Source organism: Phaethon aethereus (genome assembly GCF_964289735.1).
Source record: "Phaethon aethereus genome assembly, chromosome: 1".
Taxonomy (NCBI): domain Eukaryota; kingdom Metazoa; phylum Chordata; class Aves; order Phaethontiformes; family Phaethontidae; genus Phaethon; species Phaethon aethereus.
This window is the reverse complement of record NC_138575.1, coordinates 205251751-205271770: the sequence shown is the minus strand read 5'-3', so window position 1 is coordinate 205271770 and position 20020 is coordinate 205251751. Positions and strand designations below refer to the sequence as shown.

The 20020-nt window shown below is 38.1% G+C and overlaps 1 protein-coding gene across 1 annotated transcript in view; it reads right to left on the bottom strand.

Annotated features, from left to right (window-relative positions):
* Window positions 1-356: 356 nt before the first annotated feature.
* GUCY1A2 (guanylate cyclase 1 soluble subunit alpha 2) overlaps window positions 357-20020 on the bottom strand; it is a gene marked incomplete at its 5' end in the record, with an annotated part of 158983 nt that continues 139319 nt past the window's right edge. Inside the window, 2 exons of the mRNA XM_082011315.1 lie at window positions 357-952; window positions 12320-12474. Of these exons, the coding sequence (XP_081867441.1) occupies window positions 745-952; window positions 12320-12474 (363 nt within the window). The 3' untranslated portion in view covers window positions 357-744. The remainder of the gene's footprint in view (window positions 953-12319; window positions 12475-20020) is intronic.

Genomic DNA, 20020 nt, shown 5'->3' with positions numbered 1-20020 from the left:
ACCAAAGTGTTTTTTACTGTAAAATATCGATATTTTTGTTGCCAAAAAAGTCAAAAAATGACTTCTTCCCACTTGTATAACAATGAGGTTTGATAGGTAGAATGTATGAAATATAAAATAGCTTCTTCTGAAAAGCTATCTAAGCTCACTCAGCTTATAGTATGTGGAATGTATTTATCCAGAAAGTGAAATATGTATAAAAATAGGTAAAATTCCTACAATATTTGTATTGAATTATAATTCCTCCTGCCAGGAAGGTTACAACAGGTCTACAGTATATGTATGAAGCGTTTGTTCGTAAAGTTAAAAAACATCATTACCTTACTGAAGAGCACATTAAATGTAGGAATGCATAATCAGAACTGACTCTCAATTCTGCTTAGCTGGTGCAAATCTACAGAGAACCATCATCCTTTCTGCACAAAACAAAACCAACCTCTAATTTGAGAGTTGGGATTTTTTTTTGTTTTGCTTGATTTTGTTTGTCATAGAGGGGCCAGACTGAAGTTTATGAAAGAAATTCCTCTGGAAGTGGAAGTACATTGTTTATTTTTTTTCCCTATCTCCACTTTGTTTACCGACAGCAGTCACCCACCTTTTAAAATGATTATTGCCTGACATTACATGGAGCTTTTACTGCTTGTTCAGAACAAGACGGTGAACTAGAAAGAACCTCCAACTCCCCTGTCATGACCCAGTTCTGGGCTTGTGCTTTTTTGACGAGTCTTTGATCTGCAGCAGGCCTCATAGGCTAGTCTCCCGGAGGAACATGGTGCCAATGTTGTAAGAAACCTTTCTCACTCTGGCAGAGGTGATGGAGGCTTTTGGCGGCTTCTGAGCACTTCTGACCTCAAGGAAGTAACAGATCCCAGGAATTTCCTTTGGAAAGTTTTCTGGAAGCTCTTCACGGGAACGAGGGATAAAAATAAAATTTTCTTCCTTTTTCAAAAGCCTAGGAAAAAAAAAACAACAACAGAGGGATATAAAAAAACCTGTGTAACACAGTCCAGAAATGTCTCTTTGGAGGACATTGATCCTATGTGGTCCCAAATAAAAAATTTGAATGAAAAGTATTATGTAACATCTGAACCAACCCTAAGGCAGGATCCTTAGCTGATATATATTAACTTAGCATCATCAACTTCAAGGAGCTCTGTTGACTGAGATCGGCTGAGGACATGGCTCAAATAAACGCATTCTCTGAAAAGCAGTGTCAGCATTCAGAAAGTCACGTATCAAAAAGGGAACCAAATTCATAATGATCATTAACCATTATGTATCATTTAGCTCACTTAAAACACTCCAGTCGGGCCAGTTACGGAGAAATGAATGTTTCAGAGTGATGCCTACCACCAAATCTCCTGCTGGAAAGTAGGTACAAAGGTGACAGTGCTTGGGAGCTCTCACAGGTAGAAGCAGGATGGTCAGTTTGTGCTCTCCTCATACACAGTATATTGTGTTTCATAAATTAGGTTCAAATACAGGAAATCTCAACAAAAAATCCACAATCAAATCTGACATGGGTTTATTCTGGGCCACCTGCTTGGGGTCAAAAAGGGATACAGGTTCATGGGTGCCATGAAGCCATCCTCCAGGCATGCCCACACAAGTGGTACAACATCACAGATCTGACTATACTGCCTTTTGCCATTTGTCATCTTCCTCCACAGTGGAGAAATCTCTGTATGGCTACACCTGAAAATTTAGGGCCTCTTTATCACGTACCTTCCCTGAAACTGGTTGGACTTGTAAAATGAAGAAAATAAGTCTACACATTTTCTTTTTGTTTCCAGTAAATTAAGTCAGGGGTACTCAGTCCCTTGCAGCATTGAAAAGAGCAGGTTTGAGGTAATGGTAAATTCTGAGCACAGATGGATATGTGAAAGCAGTCTTAGCCTTTTCCCCTCCCAAGATGTTTATTCTTTCTCTCAATCAGTCTTATTTGAAGCTCAAAAGCATCAGTGGGAAGAACTTTATTATCGTCAGCGGATCTTGTAATAGGTTATTTATTTAACGTCTCTAAAGCTAATTTCTGGGAAGTAAGCGAATGAATGAATCCTGTTGCCAGGAGAATTTTCCAGGATTCTAAGCACATGTAATGGCACTTCCTTTACTGACCCTTTTTCATGGGTTTTGGCTGAGACAATCTGTGTGAGCTCATTGAAATGTAAAGGCATTTTCTTCCCAGCTATTACATAATGAGTTGGTTATAAATCTAACAATGTTTTTGCCTTTGAATTTCTGTGGCAGTCTTTGTTTAGCATGCCGTTTGAATGTCATAATCTATTTTCCAGATTGACAATTTTATGATCAAAATACTGTAATCTTTTCTTAATTGCATGAGAGTTTGCAGAGGCCTCTACAGAGATGCTTCTCTCCTTTCATCTCTGCAATGCTCGAGGTAAATATTTTGTGTTTTAAAACTACAGGCTTAATACACAGAAATAACTCTTTGATGGTTCCCAACTAGATTTCTGCAAGCAACAGTTGAACTCTTAGAACTATCCGAGCTAAATCTGTAAGCTTGTGCTGCAGTCATTCTTCCGCAAAATGACTATTCACTGTGGAGCATCTGGCCTTGCTAAAAATCAATGGTTTCCTTCTTATACCCTAATATTATCTAATTGTAATGACAGCTGTACAAATCTGAAACCATAAAATATATATTATATATACTCTTTTATACTCAGTTCAGTGCTGGCCCTGAGCTTAGTTGTTATTTCACAGTCTTTTCCTCATAGAACAGAACTGCAAGATATTAATTAAAGGCCTTATTTTCAGCTGTTTTGTGAATTGCAACTTGGTCGCAACGAAATGCTCTGAGAATATCAAAGGTGCCAGAAGTGATGGGTGCCTAGCCGATTAGTCCTTTGGAAATTCCTCCACTACTGTGGCTTGTGATAGACTCCACATCCCTATATTAGATGCACTGTTTGAATCAGCCTCTCATCCTCAGAAATTTCTAGCTGACTTTTATTGAGGTAACATTTCAGCTCTCAGGCAAGCGTGGTAGGAAACCATTACCAAATGCTAATGGAAGCTTATGATCATATACTATCCTACTTACTTTAGGACTTTTAAGAAAAAAAAAAAATTGCTGGCTCTTGTAATAATACTGTTAGAAAGACTTTAATCAGGACAAAAATGGCCTCTTGTTAGCATTCTCCTAAAGAACAGGTTCTTCAGATTCCTTAAATATATTGGTCCTGACACTTGGTTTCCCAGGCTGAGAATGAGATCATAGTTCAGAAATTGCCTCTGATTTCTTATAGCTTTGTGTATACACTAAAGAAATGCGTTATCTGCTAATCCTCAGTGCTTATGAGTGGAAGACATTTTTCTGCAGGAATCTTCCCTCCTATTCTTAGGCCATTTGTGTTGTTAAAAAGAACATGTCCCACTAAATTATCAGCCAAAAGAACATGTTAAAGGCCATGTCCCAGATCTACAGCCCTGTCTAAGTTCTTTTTCTTCCTTTGGCTACAAAGAACCCTAAGGGATACTTCTGCCAAGCAGCAAAATGAATAGTGCAGACCCTCAGCAAGGGCTAGGCTAAGACACACAATCAGTTTTTGCATTTCTCCTCTGGCTCAGGGCAAAAGAGAGTGTAAAGCCTTCTGGTCTGGAAGGTTTCTTGGGTGGTGGTACACAGTTCTGCTTGTTGTCTCACCTTGTGGTCCCTTCTCAGAGCATTTTGCTGTGACCAAGTCAGATTGCCTGTTCTGAAAGTTTAAGAGCACAATCTGTCTTGAGAGCACAATCTATCCTTCACCTTCAGGAAATTATATGGCACCTTAAACTCTACATAAAATGTCCCCAGATTATCCCATAGTCATAGAGCTTAAGTTGAAGTTACACAGCCTCCACAGTTCAGGAATATGCATATAAAAATAGTAGGAAAATATTCCAAAGCATTTATTTCAGCTGTATTTCCTGCACCACTTCTGTGTATTTCCCTTAAGATCCCTATTGCAAATGAAATTTTTATAGAAGATTCAAAATTCTGTGTTCCACTCAAGAGGTTGGATACAAAATTTACAATTCAGTGCTCTAAATTGTGAGGGTCAGGCTACTCAAGCATTCCTATAAATTGCTTGGAACTAGGTCTGCCCTCAGCTTGTCGTCTTGGTTGATGTTTCAGGGGATGAAGAATTTCTTAAACACTGATTTGTAATTGATTAACTTTGACAGCTTTCCCTCCTAACCTGAAATCTTACAGAACTGTTTAAATTCTTGTTCTGTCCCTTCCCTGGTGGAAATGCTGTTGCTTTCAGACAAAAAGAGATGGTATCTGAGAATTATCCATTTATTTTTGAATTTTCAGTTCCTTCATTAAAAAAAAAAAGTGTCAGTATGGAAACAGAAAATGTGGTTATTTCCTAGTGGAAGCAAAAGCATTTCAAGGTCAGGAGGTCTGTGTGTGAATGAAAATTAGGATCATTCTTAGTGAGAACCTTGAAGAAGCTTTTAAAAGCTGTAGCTTTTTTTTGCATAGATTAAATGATAGGGTAGTTGTATTTCAAACTATTTTGGCAAGGAACAGTCACATCTTCATCAGTGAGTCCATATATTCAGAAAATGAACTAAGAAAAATTTGTTAAAACAGAATGATTTGTTGCAAGGCCCTCTATGTTGAGTGCATGCTTTCCACAATGATTCTTACTCTGTCCATGCCCATTGGAAAGCAATTTCACCTCTTTATCTCTTCATCTCTCAGAGAGAGACGGAGTACAGACCTTTGTACTTATCACTGGATGTTATGAAGATTAATTAATACTCGCACAATAAAAGTACCTCTGCTTGCCCTCAGGCTCAGCAAGAAGGATGGCTACAAATATTTTATGGGATTTTCTGTGAAAAGTGGGCTAACCTGCTCTGTTCCTTCCCAAACAAGATACAGTCACAAACTGAAGTATCTGACCAAAGGGAGGAATAAGATGATGAGAGGAGCAGCCACTTAGCAGCCTGGAGCAGCAACTCCTTTGGAAATATGAAAGAGCAACTCCTTCGGAAACAGAAAAAATAATCTTCCTCGAGAAGTGTATTTCCACAGCTAAAGGAATAAACGATTGCCACACGTGCTAAGTAAGCTCTAGCTGCTTTGGGAAACAGCCGTGCTGAGGAAGCACTCACCTAGCTTCAGCGTGCTCTAACACTTTGAGTTCCACCATGAGGGCTTCAGAGGACATGCTGCCCGTACCAGTGTCTGCAAACCTTTGAAACCTCGTCCCCGCTGCTGTGACTAGTGCTTGCTGGATGTGGCTAGCACAGGCTGCCACATCCCAGCACACTCCACAAATCCCAGCAAAAGCCGGCAGGTTTGTTTGGCTGCGGGAGCTTGGCACACTGCATCATTTGTAGTGCTCAGAGGCATCTTTTCTCTCGCCTTTTACACCGGGCTTGTCTTAAAAACCACCTTCAGGCCATGCAGTCAGGCCACATCCTTCCAGAGTCAACAGACAGCAAGGAGCAAGCAGGCGACCCCGGTGGTGACGCAGCCCGTCCTCGGCCACGCTCCTCCTCTTGCTTGCCAGTCGTGCCGCTCGCGGTCCCCTGACCATAGGAGCAGTTCAGGGGTATCAGCCTCCCCAGAACAAGGTACAGCGTCTCCATTGCCTGCACGGTTTGCTCCCCTCTGTCTTCCTCAGGCCCCCCCCAAAATGTACACTGGGTATGCTTTACGTCACAGTTCCCGACATAAGTGCCATAAACTGATATATATATATGTACATAAAATACGTATTCTATAATAACCTTCAAACACATGTTCATATCTAATTAGATATGAAGATAATTATAGTATTTAGTGCTTCAATAAACGATGTAACAGGAATGTAATATTCATGCAAGTTATTAACAACAGCCGAATATTTATTCAGCTTTGGTTTTGCGTAGGTATACATTTTAACCTCTGCATAATGAATTTTCACGTACCCTAAATAAAAGTAATGTTATGATAGGATTTGGCAATTTGCTAAATCAGAGTTAAAAAAAGCACCCACTCAGAACTGAACTTCGATGTAAACGTCTTTTGAGAATACTGTTTTGTATAGAAGAAATTTAGACAATATTTCTAAAAGAAATACAATGCACTACAATAAATGAGAATACACAGTGCCTTTCCAAATATAGTATGCACCAAGAAAAGCAAAGTTGGCCAGGTCAATCTTCCATAAATGTTACCTTTCACAGGGATAGCTATCAACAAAAGAAAAGGTACTTTCTGCCCGAACTCTTAAAGAACTGTAAAAACTGTAGCTAACCATGTTCACATCCACCTACTAATTGGTACAATTAGGAAAATTTAATGAATGACTTCCCAAACGGATTATCAGAAGACTCTCCTGCTGTATTGCTGAGCCCTTCCTCTGTGGCAACAAGTGTTGGTCACCTCACCAGCTGGGTATCTGGTATGATAACATATGCTAGCTCATTTGTTTCCACATGAATTCAGATGATAAATTATTATGGCACTCATTAGAAATATTGGTAGGCTGCTCATAAAATACACTGTATAAAGATATGAATTTGCTATTGTAATGTGCAAAATCAGTGCACTTGGTCTTAAATTTTAGTGGCTTTGAACTTCTCCCCCAGTTTCTATACATGCTAGGAAGACCAGGAGACTGAAAAAACCCTGACTATGTCTGGATCCAATTCATTTCACATGGTACTTTATTACTTTTTAAACTATGGAAGTTTGTGTATTGGTGTTTTTCCTTCATACAGATCAGTTGTAATAAGATTATGAAGGGATCAGCATGATTTTTTAATGCAATATATTGCACATCACATGCAGCTCAGCACGGTGAGTGTCTATCACTGGTGTTTAATACTTTTTTTTCTCACCCACCTAAGCAGAAGGAATACTGGGTCTCTGCTCTGTGCTTGGGATGTTAGAGAATGAGGCTCAGTGAATAGGATTACACCATCACTAGTAAAAGCCCACAGGGTCTGCGTTGATCTAGCAATGCTGGCCTCAGGACTTGTCTGGATTTGTCTAGGCTTGAGCTTTTTGTAGTTTTAGCAGTTGTGTAGCAGTCAGATGACTATTGCCCAAATATGTTTTAGCTTTAGTTTAGCTGTGTGGCACTGTGGTGTAACATATACTGTTAACTAATTGACAGTGATCTAACACAGAGTTACTCTGTGTAGAGTGAACTACCCATGAACCTTGAATAAAAATGTAGTGTCACGAAGCACAAGCACAGGCAGACAGCAGAGACCCCAGCACGGTAATCACAAAGCACAGTGACTATGGGGGTGCAGCCTCGTGGAGGCAGATGATACATGGAACAGAAAAACAAGAATAAACCAGTGCATTTTGACTAGACTTTAATATTTTAATTAGACTTGCAATAAGTTTTTGTGTCCGTGTATAAGCTGTGTTCCCTTTCTGTCCATAGCTAAATTGCCTGTACACCAATATGTCTCATGAAGGCATACATGGTGAATTGACCAATATCAAAAGAAACACTTTTTTTAAAGGATGCTCAGAAATAAAATTTAAAATAATCTGGAAAGGCTCTTGGAGAGCAAACCCATTTGTCCATATGAGGCAGGAACATATAGATATAGATAGACGAGAGAGATAGAGGTAGAGATAGATAGATGTATAGATGCAGATGCAGATGAAGGTATAGATATAACTTGTAGGAAAAATTATATATATAGATAGATAAAACGTGTAGGAAAAATAATGAAAATAAAAATCTAAAGAAGTTTACAGAAATGCATAGTTTTCATTTAAAATCCCAATAATGAGAGTTGTATGTACATCCTTCTTAATTACCTAAAAGCAAAATTTCTTCCATACAACATTCTGTGAGATAACTGTTAAAACCCTATTCAAATTCTGCAGTTTTTAATCAATTTTAAAGGCTGAGGGGCAATTTAGGCAGGTGATCCAGCAGTGACCTCACCCAGCTCAATAAGGAGCTATGCTTGGCTGTTCTCTCTCCTAAAGCAGAGAAGGATGTGGGATACAGGCTGTTCATCTTTCCCTAAGGTCAGGTCCCAGATGTATTGCCATGCCAGCACGTGATAATGGAAAGTATCTGTACCCAAAGCTTGATGCAAGAAGCACCTTCTCCACAAGGGAAATATATGCTGGAAAAGACCAGGGGCGGAAAGAAGAGAAAAAAGAGAATTCATTTTTAAGTACAGTTACTTGACAAATAGCAACAATTATGTTTACCTGCTTTTGATAACTGCTTAGCGATCCCAGGGCATTACATTGTAATACTATTAGGCAAACGGGATAAATGTAGGTATATTATATTAATATCTGATAAACATCATCATTCAAGGCTGAAACAAAGAATTAAAAAATATTTAATCTCTCTTCTGTGCTGAAGAAGAGACTCATAAATCTCATTGTGCTTCCTTCCTGAGTATGGAAAACAGGGTAATTTTATTCAGTTCAGGATAATGTAGATGAATTAAATAAACCTTGAGCTGGATTTGCCAGTTTACTAAAGGAACGGGGAATGTGTTATTCTTCTCCTGTTCCTTCCTGGCCACATGTTTAAACATGGACCAGCCTGGGACCCTCTACTCGTTTCCACACGTTTCACTGGAAGTTTTACCAGTGCTGTTCCAGTGCTTTCCTTTTACAGTGCTCAGTGATTCAAAGCAAATGAAATGAAGCTCTGTAAATCCTTCCGTAAATGGACCCGCCTGAGTCAAGAGAACAAGGTATATCGAACAGAAGTGAGCTCTCAAAAATCCCCAACAGATTCAAAGGCCACCTTTGTAAGAGGTGCTGTTTCACATGGCAGAGCTCTGCCCAGGCAGGTGTAACTGGAGCAAGGCTGCCCCAGGCTCAGTGCTGCTGCTAGGCAACACCACATCTTATATTTATAATTTTAGACTGTGATTCTTGCATAGGCAGATTATGGGCTTGTAGGGAAGCGTCTGAAAGCAATAATAGGCATTCTGAAGTGTGATTATAATTTGAATGCTGATGACGCTTTCTAGTGCGCAATCTGTACTGTAAAATGAAAGCTGATAAGTATTAGACATGTTTCTAGTATCTGCGAGCTTTGTAAGCACAAAACTTGTATCAGAATTTTCATCAGGGGACATGGTAGACGCAAACAGGTAATGATCAGTGCCAGTAGTTTTAATTAACAGAGAATTCTGTTATTTTCATACTGATTGCAGAATTATCTACTTTGGTAAACATTGCTTCTTAGATAATAAAAATATTAACAGTGCAGCACAGTGTGATCAAATAGAAGCATTTGGTGCAATATAAGGTGAACTATAAAGACATTTCAGTTTGTGATGAATCACTATTTGCACACAGCAAATTCTATACTCATGGAAATTATATTTAAGAAAAGTTATATACAGATGCATCAGATCACTACTTGGTTATTTGGATAGTATGAGTACATTATGTTCAAACCTCCTAGATCACCTTCAGAAGCTCTCAATAATTCTGCCCTATAGAATATTTTGTAATTGCAGTCTGTCCCGGCCACTGTGTCAGCAGTATCATTTCTTGGTTTCTTCCTTCTCTGTTCTCATTCTTTCAACCATGCCAGAAGGTATGGTTTGAAATAGCTTTTCTAAGTCACCCCATGCACACTCATTTTATTTTCTCATTTTTATTTTAAGCATGTAAAATAAACTAGTTCCTTGCCTTTTCATCCTTACTTTTAGTCATTTCTCTTCAAGACAGAGGATAACTGCTTCTCATTCAAACATGTATTTTCTTGCTGTTTCTACTTCTTCTACTTGCACTTGAAGTTCTCTGAATCAAGCCCTGAATCTGTTCAGCACATAGCAGCAGATTTTTTACATAGTACAATAACGCAGATAACAAATACCAATAATTCTATATTTTGTTGTGGTATTTTTGCAATTGAGTTATAGCATTACTGCATCATCTGTCATTTTTCTATTATCTTCTCTTTATGAAAGCAATAGTCTAAATTTGTATCTTTCTGGAAGATAAGCACAGACATGATGATCATATAAGGTGAAAGTTTGGCCATCCTGAAACAAATGGTCCTATTCCTACTGGATTTCTAGGATTAAAGGGAAACAAAAAAATTTTTGATACAACCGGGAAGATATACAGGGCAAGAAAATCTGACTCACGTTATGCTAGCTAGGTCTTAGTAAGAATGCCCTCCAAACTCAGGTTACCTGCATTTGACTTGTTACGGTATGGTATGACCAATGGCAGCCTGGTAGAGGTGAGACACAGACTGACAAGAAGCCATCTTCTCTGTGCTACAGTGTACTTGGAGTCAGATAAAGGGCAGCATAAAAGCACATATTTCTAGCAAACTCCATATACAAGCCCTCAAACTGGCTTTCAGAACAGACTTTTTGTCACCAATGTGATCAAAAGAAAACATAGAATCATAGAATCATAGCATGGTTTGGATTGGAAAGGACCTTTAAAGGTCATCTAGTCCAATCTCCCTGCAATGAGCAGAACATCTTCAACTAGATCAGATTGCTCAACAATGACCACAAATCTGTTGTCTCACAGAGAAGGTGCCGTATCACTCTCATAACCAAAACCAACAGAACTGGCACTGGCACAGTGAAAGTGACTCTGGCTTCAGCATGCCAAGAAAAGAGTTTTCTGCATAATTGTCCCCACAAACACTCACTACTTATACTGCCAACTGTATTTTTCTTAAAATAATATGAAACTGTTTAGCTCCCAATTTCTGCTCTCAGAGACAAAAACTTGAGCAACACCATAGCCCTGAGTGGAATCACACCCTTGAAACACATTTGTGAAGATCTCTCTTCTGAAAAAAGTATGGACTGTGCTTTCAATATACATCGAAGACCTTCTCAAGTTGGAGAACATGCCTTTATAAGAAATGTTGCTGCACAAGAAGACTTCAGGTCCCTGTCACAGGGACTTCTCTCCATGGTTGCATTTTGCCAGAATCACTTACCTCCATTGGTGTAAGATTAATACTAAAGGCCCTGCTACTGCATAAGTTTTCAAAACCAGAACACAACTGGTGAACAATCTTGAGTTCACTTTTTAAACAATGGCTTAGAGGGCTTCTCTTATCCCACAGTGGAAGACCAGGAACCAAAGCCACTATAGCAGCGTACCTGGAAGGTCCCAAAGACAATTTCTTTTCAAGTGACATCAAGTTCCAAACAGCAATTTCCTGCATATTTACTGAATTTATTTTTATTTAAACAAACATTTTCTATACCCGATAGTAGGTTGCATCTGTGTTTCTCTTGCATGTTATCAGTCAACTGTATGAACCTGATTCTGTGCACTTTATGATCAAAAGTCTATTCAGTTTTTCTGCCTCTTGTTAAAATGTCATTTTATTCACTAGTTTTAATTGCTTTTAAACTTTAACTTCTGACTGATTCATATTTTAACAGATCAGATGCTTCAATTCTTGGATGAAGAAATTCCATTTAAAACTTTAATTTGCATAAATAGGTATGGGGAAAAAATAAATATTGAGATTCACAGTTCTGCATAAAAAAAGGAAGAAAAGCAGTATTGTTTGAGCAACTGCATACAGATTTAGCACAGAGAAACAGTCCCCAAACCTGAGCAAAACCATAATTCAGAAAATTACTTCAGATACAGAATGTCAGAAAAAGAGTAAGATTGAGATCTCCTGCCAAAAAAGTAAGTACATCAGTAGTAATCCAAGCAGCAGAAATTCTAATAGTCAAGCTAAATTTGAACAATAAGGAACACCTTTTTTATTTAGGAGCTGTTACTCCTAATCAGATTTAATCAAGCCTGCTCTCTATTTGCATAATTTCTTCAGAGAGCTAAGGATAATGCTTTGCCATTTTCAATCTTTTTTCTTATGTTAAGAAAACGCTTCTATCAAGTGTCTCTTACAGTGCTACATAAGAATTTTTGTCTTCAAGGAACCATAAAAACTCTTTGAAAGCTTGGCCTTGCTGGCAAAATTAAAGGCTTTCTTCTGAGCCAATGGGAATGTGCTTCTCTCCATGAACTGTGGCTAGCAAGTGGAACCCAAATCTTTAGCCTAAAGCTATAATAGTGTATAAAGTTATGGTGCTATGGGAGAAATCTCCCACTTGGGTTACACATTATTTTAGGCAGGAATGGTTGGCCCTCCTGTTCTGCTTCCTTCCCTCCACTGCCTGACTTTGCACATTCTGATGGCAAACAAAAGACTGACAGCCCCATGCAACACCTCTTCCCAGTTGTCCTGGTGCCCTACCAACTTTCTGTTGAAGTTCCTGTGTTGAGGACAGACAGAGCATGTTACAAGATCAAACCCAAAACAGGCTGAAATAAAAACAGTATGAAAAGGCAAAGAGGACTTACTGGTACGTGGTTGGACTGACATTGATGCGGCGTGGGTGACTTCCTGATTCGAACTTGCTTGCAAGGGTGACATTGTTCCCAAAGAGACAGTAACGTGGCATTCTCACACCAACGACGCCAGCCAGTACTGATCCTGAGTGAATGCCTATCCTCATCTGGAAGAACATGAGATCCATGTCAGTCTGTCTGTCTTGTGCTGCCCATGGTTAATGTCATGAGCACTTATTTGTGCTAGTCACAGCAATCCTTTCGAAGAAATAAAAACTGAAGAAGAAAGAATGAAGTGGAAGAAAACAGGCTCTCCCATTCCTCTAGCTTAAAGCAGATGCAGTTAAAAAAGAAAAAAACCATGGTTTTCTTTTTACTAAAACTAGTTTCTTCTTCTGTGCACATTTGCTGGAGACTGCAACAGTCAAAACAGGAATCACAAACAGAATAGGAATGACCAAGGGTTACTGCAATATCAGCCATCTAATTACACAAATTTTGCTTGAGGGTTATTTTTGCCACCACTTCTAACACAAGCTTTAAAGTAAGACTCAAATTTTCCCAAACTGACAAAGGGTAGTAAAATGGAGTGAATGAACATGGCACTTTTATCTTCTTCGTATTTTTTTCTTGCAAACTCCTCAGGGTCTAAGGTCTTTCTCACTTTATCAGACTGAGAGGTATTGCAACATTGAAGATGCTGAAGATTAAGGCACTGATGATTTTAAAAATAATTGTATCTCCCCTAAAATAAGGAGGATTAAATCCCCAGCATATTAAAAAAAACCATGTGGCTATTCTAGCAATCATCCCCTGTAACTGTCTGAGATGTGGCCATAACTTTGATCTGTAAAGCTTGGAGTCACCACCCAAACTTCTTTCAGAGTGAGTAATCAAACAGAGGTTTATTCTGCATACATTTTAGCAACCAATTGTGTTTGCCAATAAAATATTTTTTAACAAATAGGAAAGTCTCTTTCTCTTGTTAACTTTATAACATTAAAAAAATGAAAAGAAGATATTTATATCTTGTGAGGATACTCTTACTCATAGCAACTGGACTGCTGCAAAACATGAGGTAACATGAAGAAAATAAATATCAGCTACTAAAACAGAGGGTCTGATAGGGTCTGAATGAGAGACTGAACTACTCCATACGGTACTTTGACTTACTCAATTCACAGTTATCACACTGTGCTTTTGTTTGTCAATCCCTATTTTTTCAATAACACAATACGTATTTACTCAAACACAAATAAAAAAATCATTGTTAGCATTTTTTTACGTTAAGACAAATGCCAGCATTTTACAACCTTGGTGTCCATGACGTTCTATGAACACGTGGGACCCCACATTATTTCACTGACTATAATTCTTCCCATGTGTCCAAGACTTTTACGATGCGGCTAAGCAGCCTCTTCATTTTGTTCCTCTCTCATACGTCACAGACAACAGGTACAGCGTTATATCTGCTATGCACTAAGCCCATGCCTAACCTAAGAACATGTCATTCTGCATTCAATGTGATACTAGTTACAATGTTCCCACAAGCAACCTAAAACCTTCAATCTTCACAATAATGCTGTTAATTACAGACTAGGATTTAAATAAATATCTGTGAATAAATAACACTTGAATTTAAATGAGCTTTCAAACCTTTACTACAGTTTGGAAGGCGGCCACTGAAATCCTTCAAATCTCTCTATCCTGTTGGGCTTCTCTATCCAAACTCTATCCTACTGGGCTGTGAAGCACTCACAAACTTGCTTTGGCTGTGAACATCTGTGCAAACCCATCACACCCACATTATTTTGGGGCATGAAGATTTTCTGCTTTTTCCACAACATACATTTAAACTCCAAAATAAATGGTTATTTAATAATTCACTCAGGAGGACATAGGTTAGATCCTCTCTGAGCTACTCGACTTTCAGAAGGGATGGGACAGAAGAAGAAAGGAAACAGCTTTTCTATTTAATATAGTATTTATCTAAAGAGATTTTTAAAACCCTTAGTTTGGCTGAGTACATAACATTTTGTGTTCTGTAGTATCTTTGATTTTTTTAAAAAACATGCTCCTACAATAAAAAAGGTAGATGTTCTCACAACCACAGGGTAAACTACATAGAGGTACTGATGAGAATGTCAAAAACTGAAGTTTGCATTGGGTGCAAGAAAGTTAATGTAGGTTTTCTCATTAAACTATTCAGAGAAATGCCTAATACAAGACAAAATTACACCAAGAATGGCTTGCAATAAAACTCTGCTTATGCTTCATTATATGGTTCTCTAGAAGAAAAAGCCTGCAACAGTGATGCTATTGCCATGAAGTATTCCTTAGTGTGTCTTCTTATATCAAGAGTAACCATTATATTGGTCATATATTACTTTTTAGTGAAATAACGCTTTTCATAAAAATGACTTTTCGAAATTTTATTTCATCTGCAGATAAGTTACTCTGTTTTTTTCCTCACTGAGTTGAAAAGCGTGGTGTCAACAGTTTAAGGCTTTTTCTTTTTTGACAAAGGAAGAAAATGTGTGATCAAAGTATTAGCAACAAGACACTTACTGGGGCACATCAACCTCTCACATGAACTTTTCAGCAAAAGAAAATCTGCCTATAGAACTTGATTTAGAACAATAATAACAGTTATAGGTGTATAGTTAATAGTTCCCAAGCTAAATGGCATATGTATTATTTGTCTATAATAACTGTATTCATTTATGGCCTTTAAATACATGCGCAATATATATTATATATATATATTAACTACCTCATACTTAAATTGAGCATTTTTAATAAAATGCATGCTCTTCATTTGTGCTGACTGCTCCTTTATCTGTCCTTAATTATTTGGCTAATGATAAAAGGGCACCATATAACTGAGACTGAAAGTTCAGAGGCATTATGCATATAAATGGAAAGACAGCTCTTTGGAAACTATCACAAGGAGAAAACAGCCGTGGGGAAAAAAAAGAAAAAAAAAACCAAAACCAGCAAATACTAGACCCCCATATCTAAGGAACAGTGACAAGATGGACAAAGGCAAAAGACATTTCTAGAGCAGAATATTGGAAGGCACAATGGGGAATAAAGCATCAAGAAGTGTGAAAAAGAGCAAGAGACCTGTGAGAGGCCTTGTAGATAAAGAGAAACAACTTGAACTGGCTGCAATGGAAAGATTTAGAGTGGAAAATGACAGGGAGAAAAAAGATTAATTCATTTGATCTTTGCAGCAACTGTGGTAATAGTGAGGTGGAGAAAAGCTGATGCGAGTGTCAGAGGCGTAAAAGAAAAGCAGCCTGCATTGATTGATGGAAGACAAGAGGAAAGACATAGCTACGTGGAAAGGAAAAGAAGCTTTCAAAAATTCTAAAGAAAATGGAGCAGTATTTGGATATTGCCTGCAGGATAAGGCACAGGGAGCAGAGAAGGCTAATACCTGAGTGACAGGAAGGATAGTGGTTTTGTATAATAGCGATAAAGATGGTTCATAAGGAAAGATAAACAGCACTGGAGCTATGGTCATCATCTAATGGGGAAACGTGCCACAAGTGGTTATCAGTGCGAACTGATGGTCCAGAATGGATCGAGAGAGAAAAGTCAAGAACAAACAGGAACAGCTATGATCAACATAAAAATATTTTGATTTTCTGAACCAAACATTTTGTTAATGTGTTTTTCTGACATAATGAGTTGTGTGTTACCCCTTTACATGTCCTCATTACCAAAGTATGATTTTAATTTTTCACAGGTAAAAGTTCTGGGTTTGGTTTGGTTTTTACCTGCTGTGCAGTTTCCATCACTTCCAATAGCCCCAATGCCTTCCTAGGCACCATACTGACAACGGTACTCTTCCATCAAAATAAAGCCTATTTCAAGTGAAAGTATGAAAGTAAATGAAACATTGAAAAGTCACAACCCATCTAGACTCCCTTTATGGTGAAGAGGCACAAATATTTTATAAAGAGTAAAGGAATGTAGTGGCATGCCTGAAGTAAATTTCATCATTGCTAATTTATTCCTTAATAGCTTTTTCTGTTAATCAGTACATTCACAATAAGCAAATCCAGTAATTTGCTTTATGTTCAAAGCTCTAGAGCTTTTTTTCTTTTTAAAGCCTGTTGAAAAATGCATTTTCCTTTCCTTTCCTTTCCTCATTTCCCCACAGAATTTTCCAGGAAAAAAAAAAAAACTCTGACATTAAAATGCAAGTGGAAAGACACCATTTCACAGTCTGAGAAAGTACTTGTCCCCTCAAGAACATTTTATAAAAACTCTTCAAATCTAAGATTTTGACCAATGTATGTCTGCATGTTGATAACCAAGAGAACACATTAAAACCTGTATTTCCCTTCAGTCAAAACTGAGGCATTGTACTACAAGACTTAAAAATACTTCCTATTAATTAGACCACGAAACATAGGTTCAAACTGTAATGATTCCTAACAGGATAATTAACTGTTTTTTTAAATTATTCTTCAAGTTTCTTATGTACATGGTGCTATGCAAAAGTATTTGCAATCTTGGTTAAAGGCTTACAAATCTATTTTAAAAAGCATAACCCTTGCTTAATTCAGAAGAGAAAGGAGACATCAGAGACATCTTTCCTGATAGGCGACAGCATGAAGAATTGCATAAGGACATGACAAGAATTGCATAAGGACAAAACAATTATTTCTGAGTTGAAAAGAAAGGGACAGTATTGAAAGGCAGAGTAGGAAAATGAAGAGTCCATGGGTACCTTTCTTTTTGCCTGCCAGTAAAGAGTAGTTGATGTTGTAACATGCAAGTAGACTTTCCAATTCAAACCAAAGGTTCACGTAACCTGTTTTTGGATAAGCACAGGGCAAAAAATACATGCTCATTTCCAAAATTCTCTCTCTGGAACCAGTAATTTTTAGTTCCGGGACCAGAATAAATCCTTTCGGTAGAGGAAAGGTGTTTGTTGTTCACAGCTCCTCCTCAAATATGAACTACGATAATATTTCATGGGAGTGGTAGCGGTACACCTTCCCACCACACGCACAGAGAGAAGGACCTTAATAAACAGTTCTCACACTCTGAAAAACTTACTCCCATGCTCAAAAAAGAAGTCTTAGGTTGCCTCACAGGTTAACTGCATCCAGAAGGACTCAATATTCATTTTCACAGAGCTGCTTGCTTTACACAGACACTGAGCTGAAGAAATGAGGGCAGGCTGGGAAGTAGGTGACACAGTTCGGAAAGCAACCATGGGCAGAAGTAATCCCTCAGCCAGCCAGCCTGGAGCATTTCAAGCCTTAATAATGTGACTGACTGGCAGCTGCTCAAGACTTTGTGCTGAGCTGGTGGCAGAGCTCAGGTCTGATACAAGGCAGTAGCTGTATGGAAATACTTCCAGGCACATGGATGTCCAAAGCATTTAAATACAGTAGGAAATGTTCTGCTGGATCAGGACTTTCAACATCAGTTTCAATAATGTACATGGATATCTGTACACTACCATTTCTCAGACAAATAAAGCACTTTTGCTGTAACCTACTGAGTGATAATCTGTGTTTCAGTAAGGACCTTCTCTATTCTGTCCTTAAAATCCCCTTCAGAAAGGAGAGTCACCTCTCGCATAGCGCCTTAGCTATTAGGCTGTGACAGACTGCCAGATCCTTTCAAAGAGGTTGTGCCAAATTCTGTAAGATGTTATCTACCTGATCTAATATCTTGTAGCAGCTTCTACAACAGCGTTATCTCTGAATCTCAACACATGCCTTACACAGGGACATTTATTTGTAAAACTTACTAACGCAAAACAGACTCTACAGAGCTCAGAGCTCTAAAATCAGGGCCACACACTGATGAGCCAATGTGCCTTTCTGCTCCTTCAAAGAACTGCAAGTTGACAGGACTGACAGCTATGCCCTGACATACGCTTTAGTGTGTGGGTTATCTGTATTCTTAGATAGATTTATAAATACCACAGTGTCTTTCTGGAAAGGGACATATGACAGTACAGCTCCCTACAGAACTGTTGCCAAGGAACAGACCTGCTCAGAGGAAAATTTAGATCACACTGAATTTCACAAGGTGTTCTATAGAACTAAACTACAGGGTATATTTCCCCCATATTTGAACAACATTTGGAGAAATGAACACCTAGCTTTTTTCTAACGAGAACTTCCTATATTTCTTACTCATAGACTTAGAATTATTCAACCTGTCTGAAGCAAAAGACACAGAAAATTATACAAGGACAATGAAAAATACAGTAATAATCTCAGAAAGATTGAATTCCTTAGGATCAATAAATCAATTTTAAATAGTTATCGGGTAAAGCAATCATGTGGTTTGTGTGAAAGACATACAATTAAATTATAACTAATGTGATGCACATTACATATGTACACCCCTGGACTATGTTCTTGGCATAGAGTCATCTCTACTGAATGTGGAATAAGGAGTTATGAAGCATTTCTACACAGAGAAGACCCAGACTTGAGGAATAAAATTCCTTTCCTTTTTCCACCTAAGCTCTTCCACTATGATCTAAGTTTGCCTTGCTTTGAATAGTGGTTGGATTAGACGACATCCAGAGGTTTCTTGCAACTTCCTTTATTCCATGATTCTATATTTCATACCCTATGACAAAAAATTATACCTCTATGAGTCTTCATCATCATAAAGTATATAAAGTATATCATCATAAAGTATCATAAAGTAGAATGAGATGAAGTAAAAACCAAAACCAAAGGCTCGGACTAGTTTTGTGGGCTCATTAGTTCTAGTGCCAAAGGAAAGTTTATGCTGGGGCAAGAATTTTTGAGCCAAATTCTGCCCTGAGGCATCATGTGACTTCACTGTGACATTGCTCCGGGTCTAGGTGAGAAGAGGATGTGGGTCATTTGTAAGAAAACATCTGACCTGAAATTATTTACCAGGAGGGGGCAGGGTATAAACCATGTAAACAAGAATTTCTAGAGTTGCTGAACTGAAGAATAAGTCCTATATCCTTCCCCTAAGATTCCAAAGAAGAGACATTAGTGTTAATGTGCTTCTTCGTAAGAAGCTTCTCCCTCACCAATAGAATGTTGCATTTCATTGCTGATATAGCATTTAATCAAAAACATTTTTTATTGTTTTCTTTGGATAGTAATTTCCACAGCAGGAATTTAATTACTATGTGAATCTGTGTGTTCAGGCACTTAAAAAAGAGCTAATCATTCAAGCAAGCCCACATAGCAGTAGAGGATTTTTCCCAGCCTCCTCTCCACTGACACCCAAAAAAAAATTTATCAGAAAGTTCTGTTTGATCCTTAGTGTAGGAGGACATCTTTGTCTCACAGTGCCATCATATGACATACACTGAATGGATTGGGTGATATTTTAACAAGGAAAAATGACATATGCTCAAAATATTTATGGGAACAAAGAAAAACTGTATTCTAAAAAAGAAGTTGGGCATAAGGTTTTTAACCTTAAGAAACAGTCTTTGATACTTTTGCTAAATTAGTCATTTAAGTTAGATTTCACCTAATTTTAACCACCTAGAAGTTAGGTAGCTCATTTAAGTTAGATTTCTAGACTCCTTCTAAACCAATGAGGTAAAAAACCTCAGTTCTTCACATTCCCAAACTGACACCTAGGAAGGGCTGGATCAATCGCTCCCAGAAGTGTCTAACTCTCCTGGTGGAAGAGAGAGAGACATTTAATGGTACGTTTAGCCTGGACACCTCATGC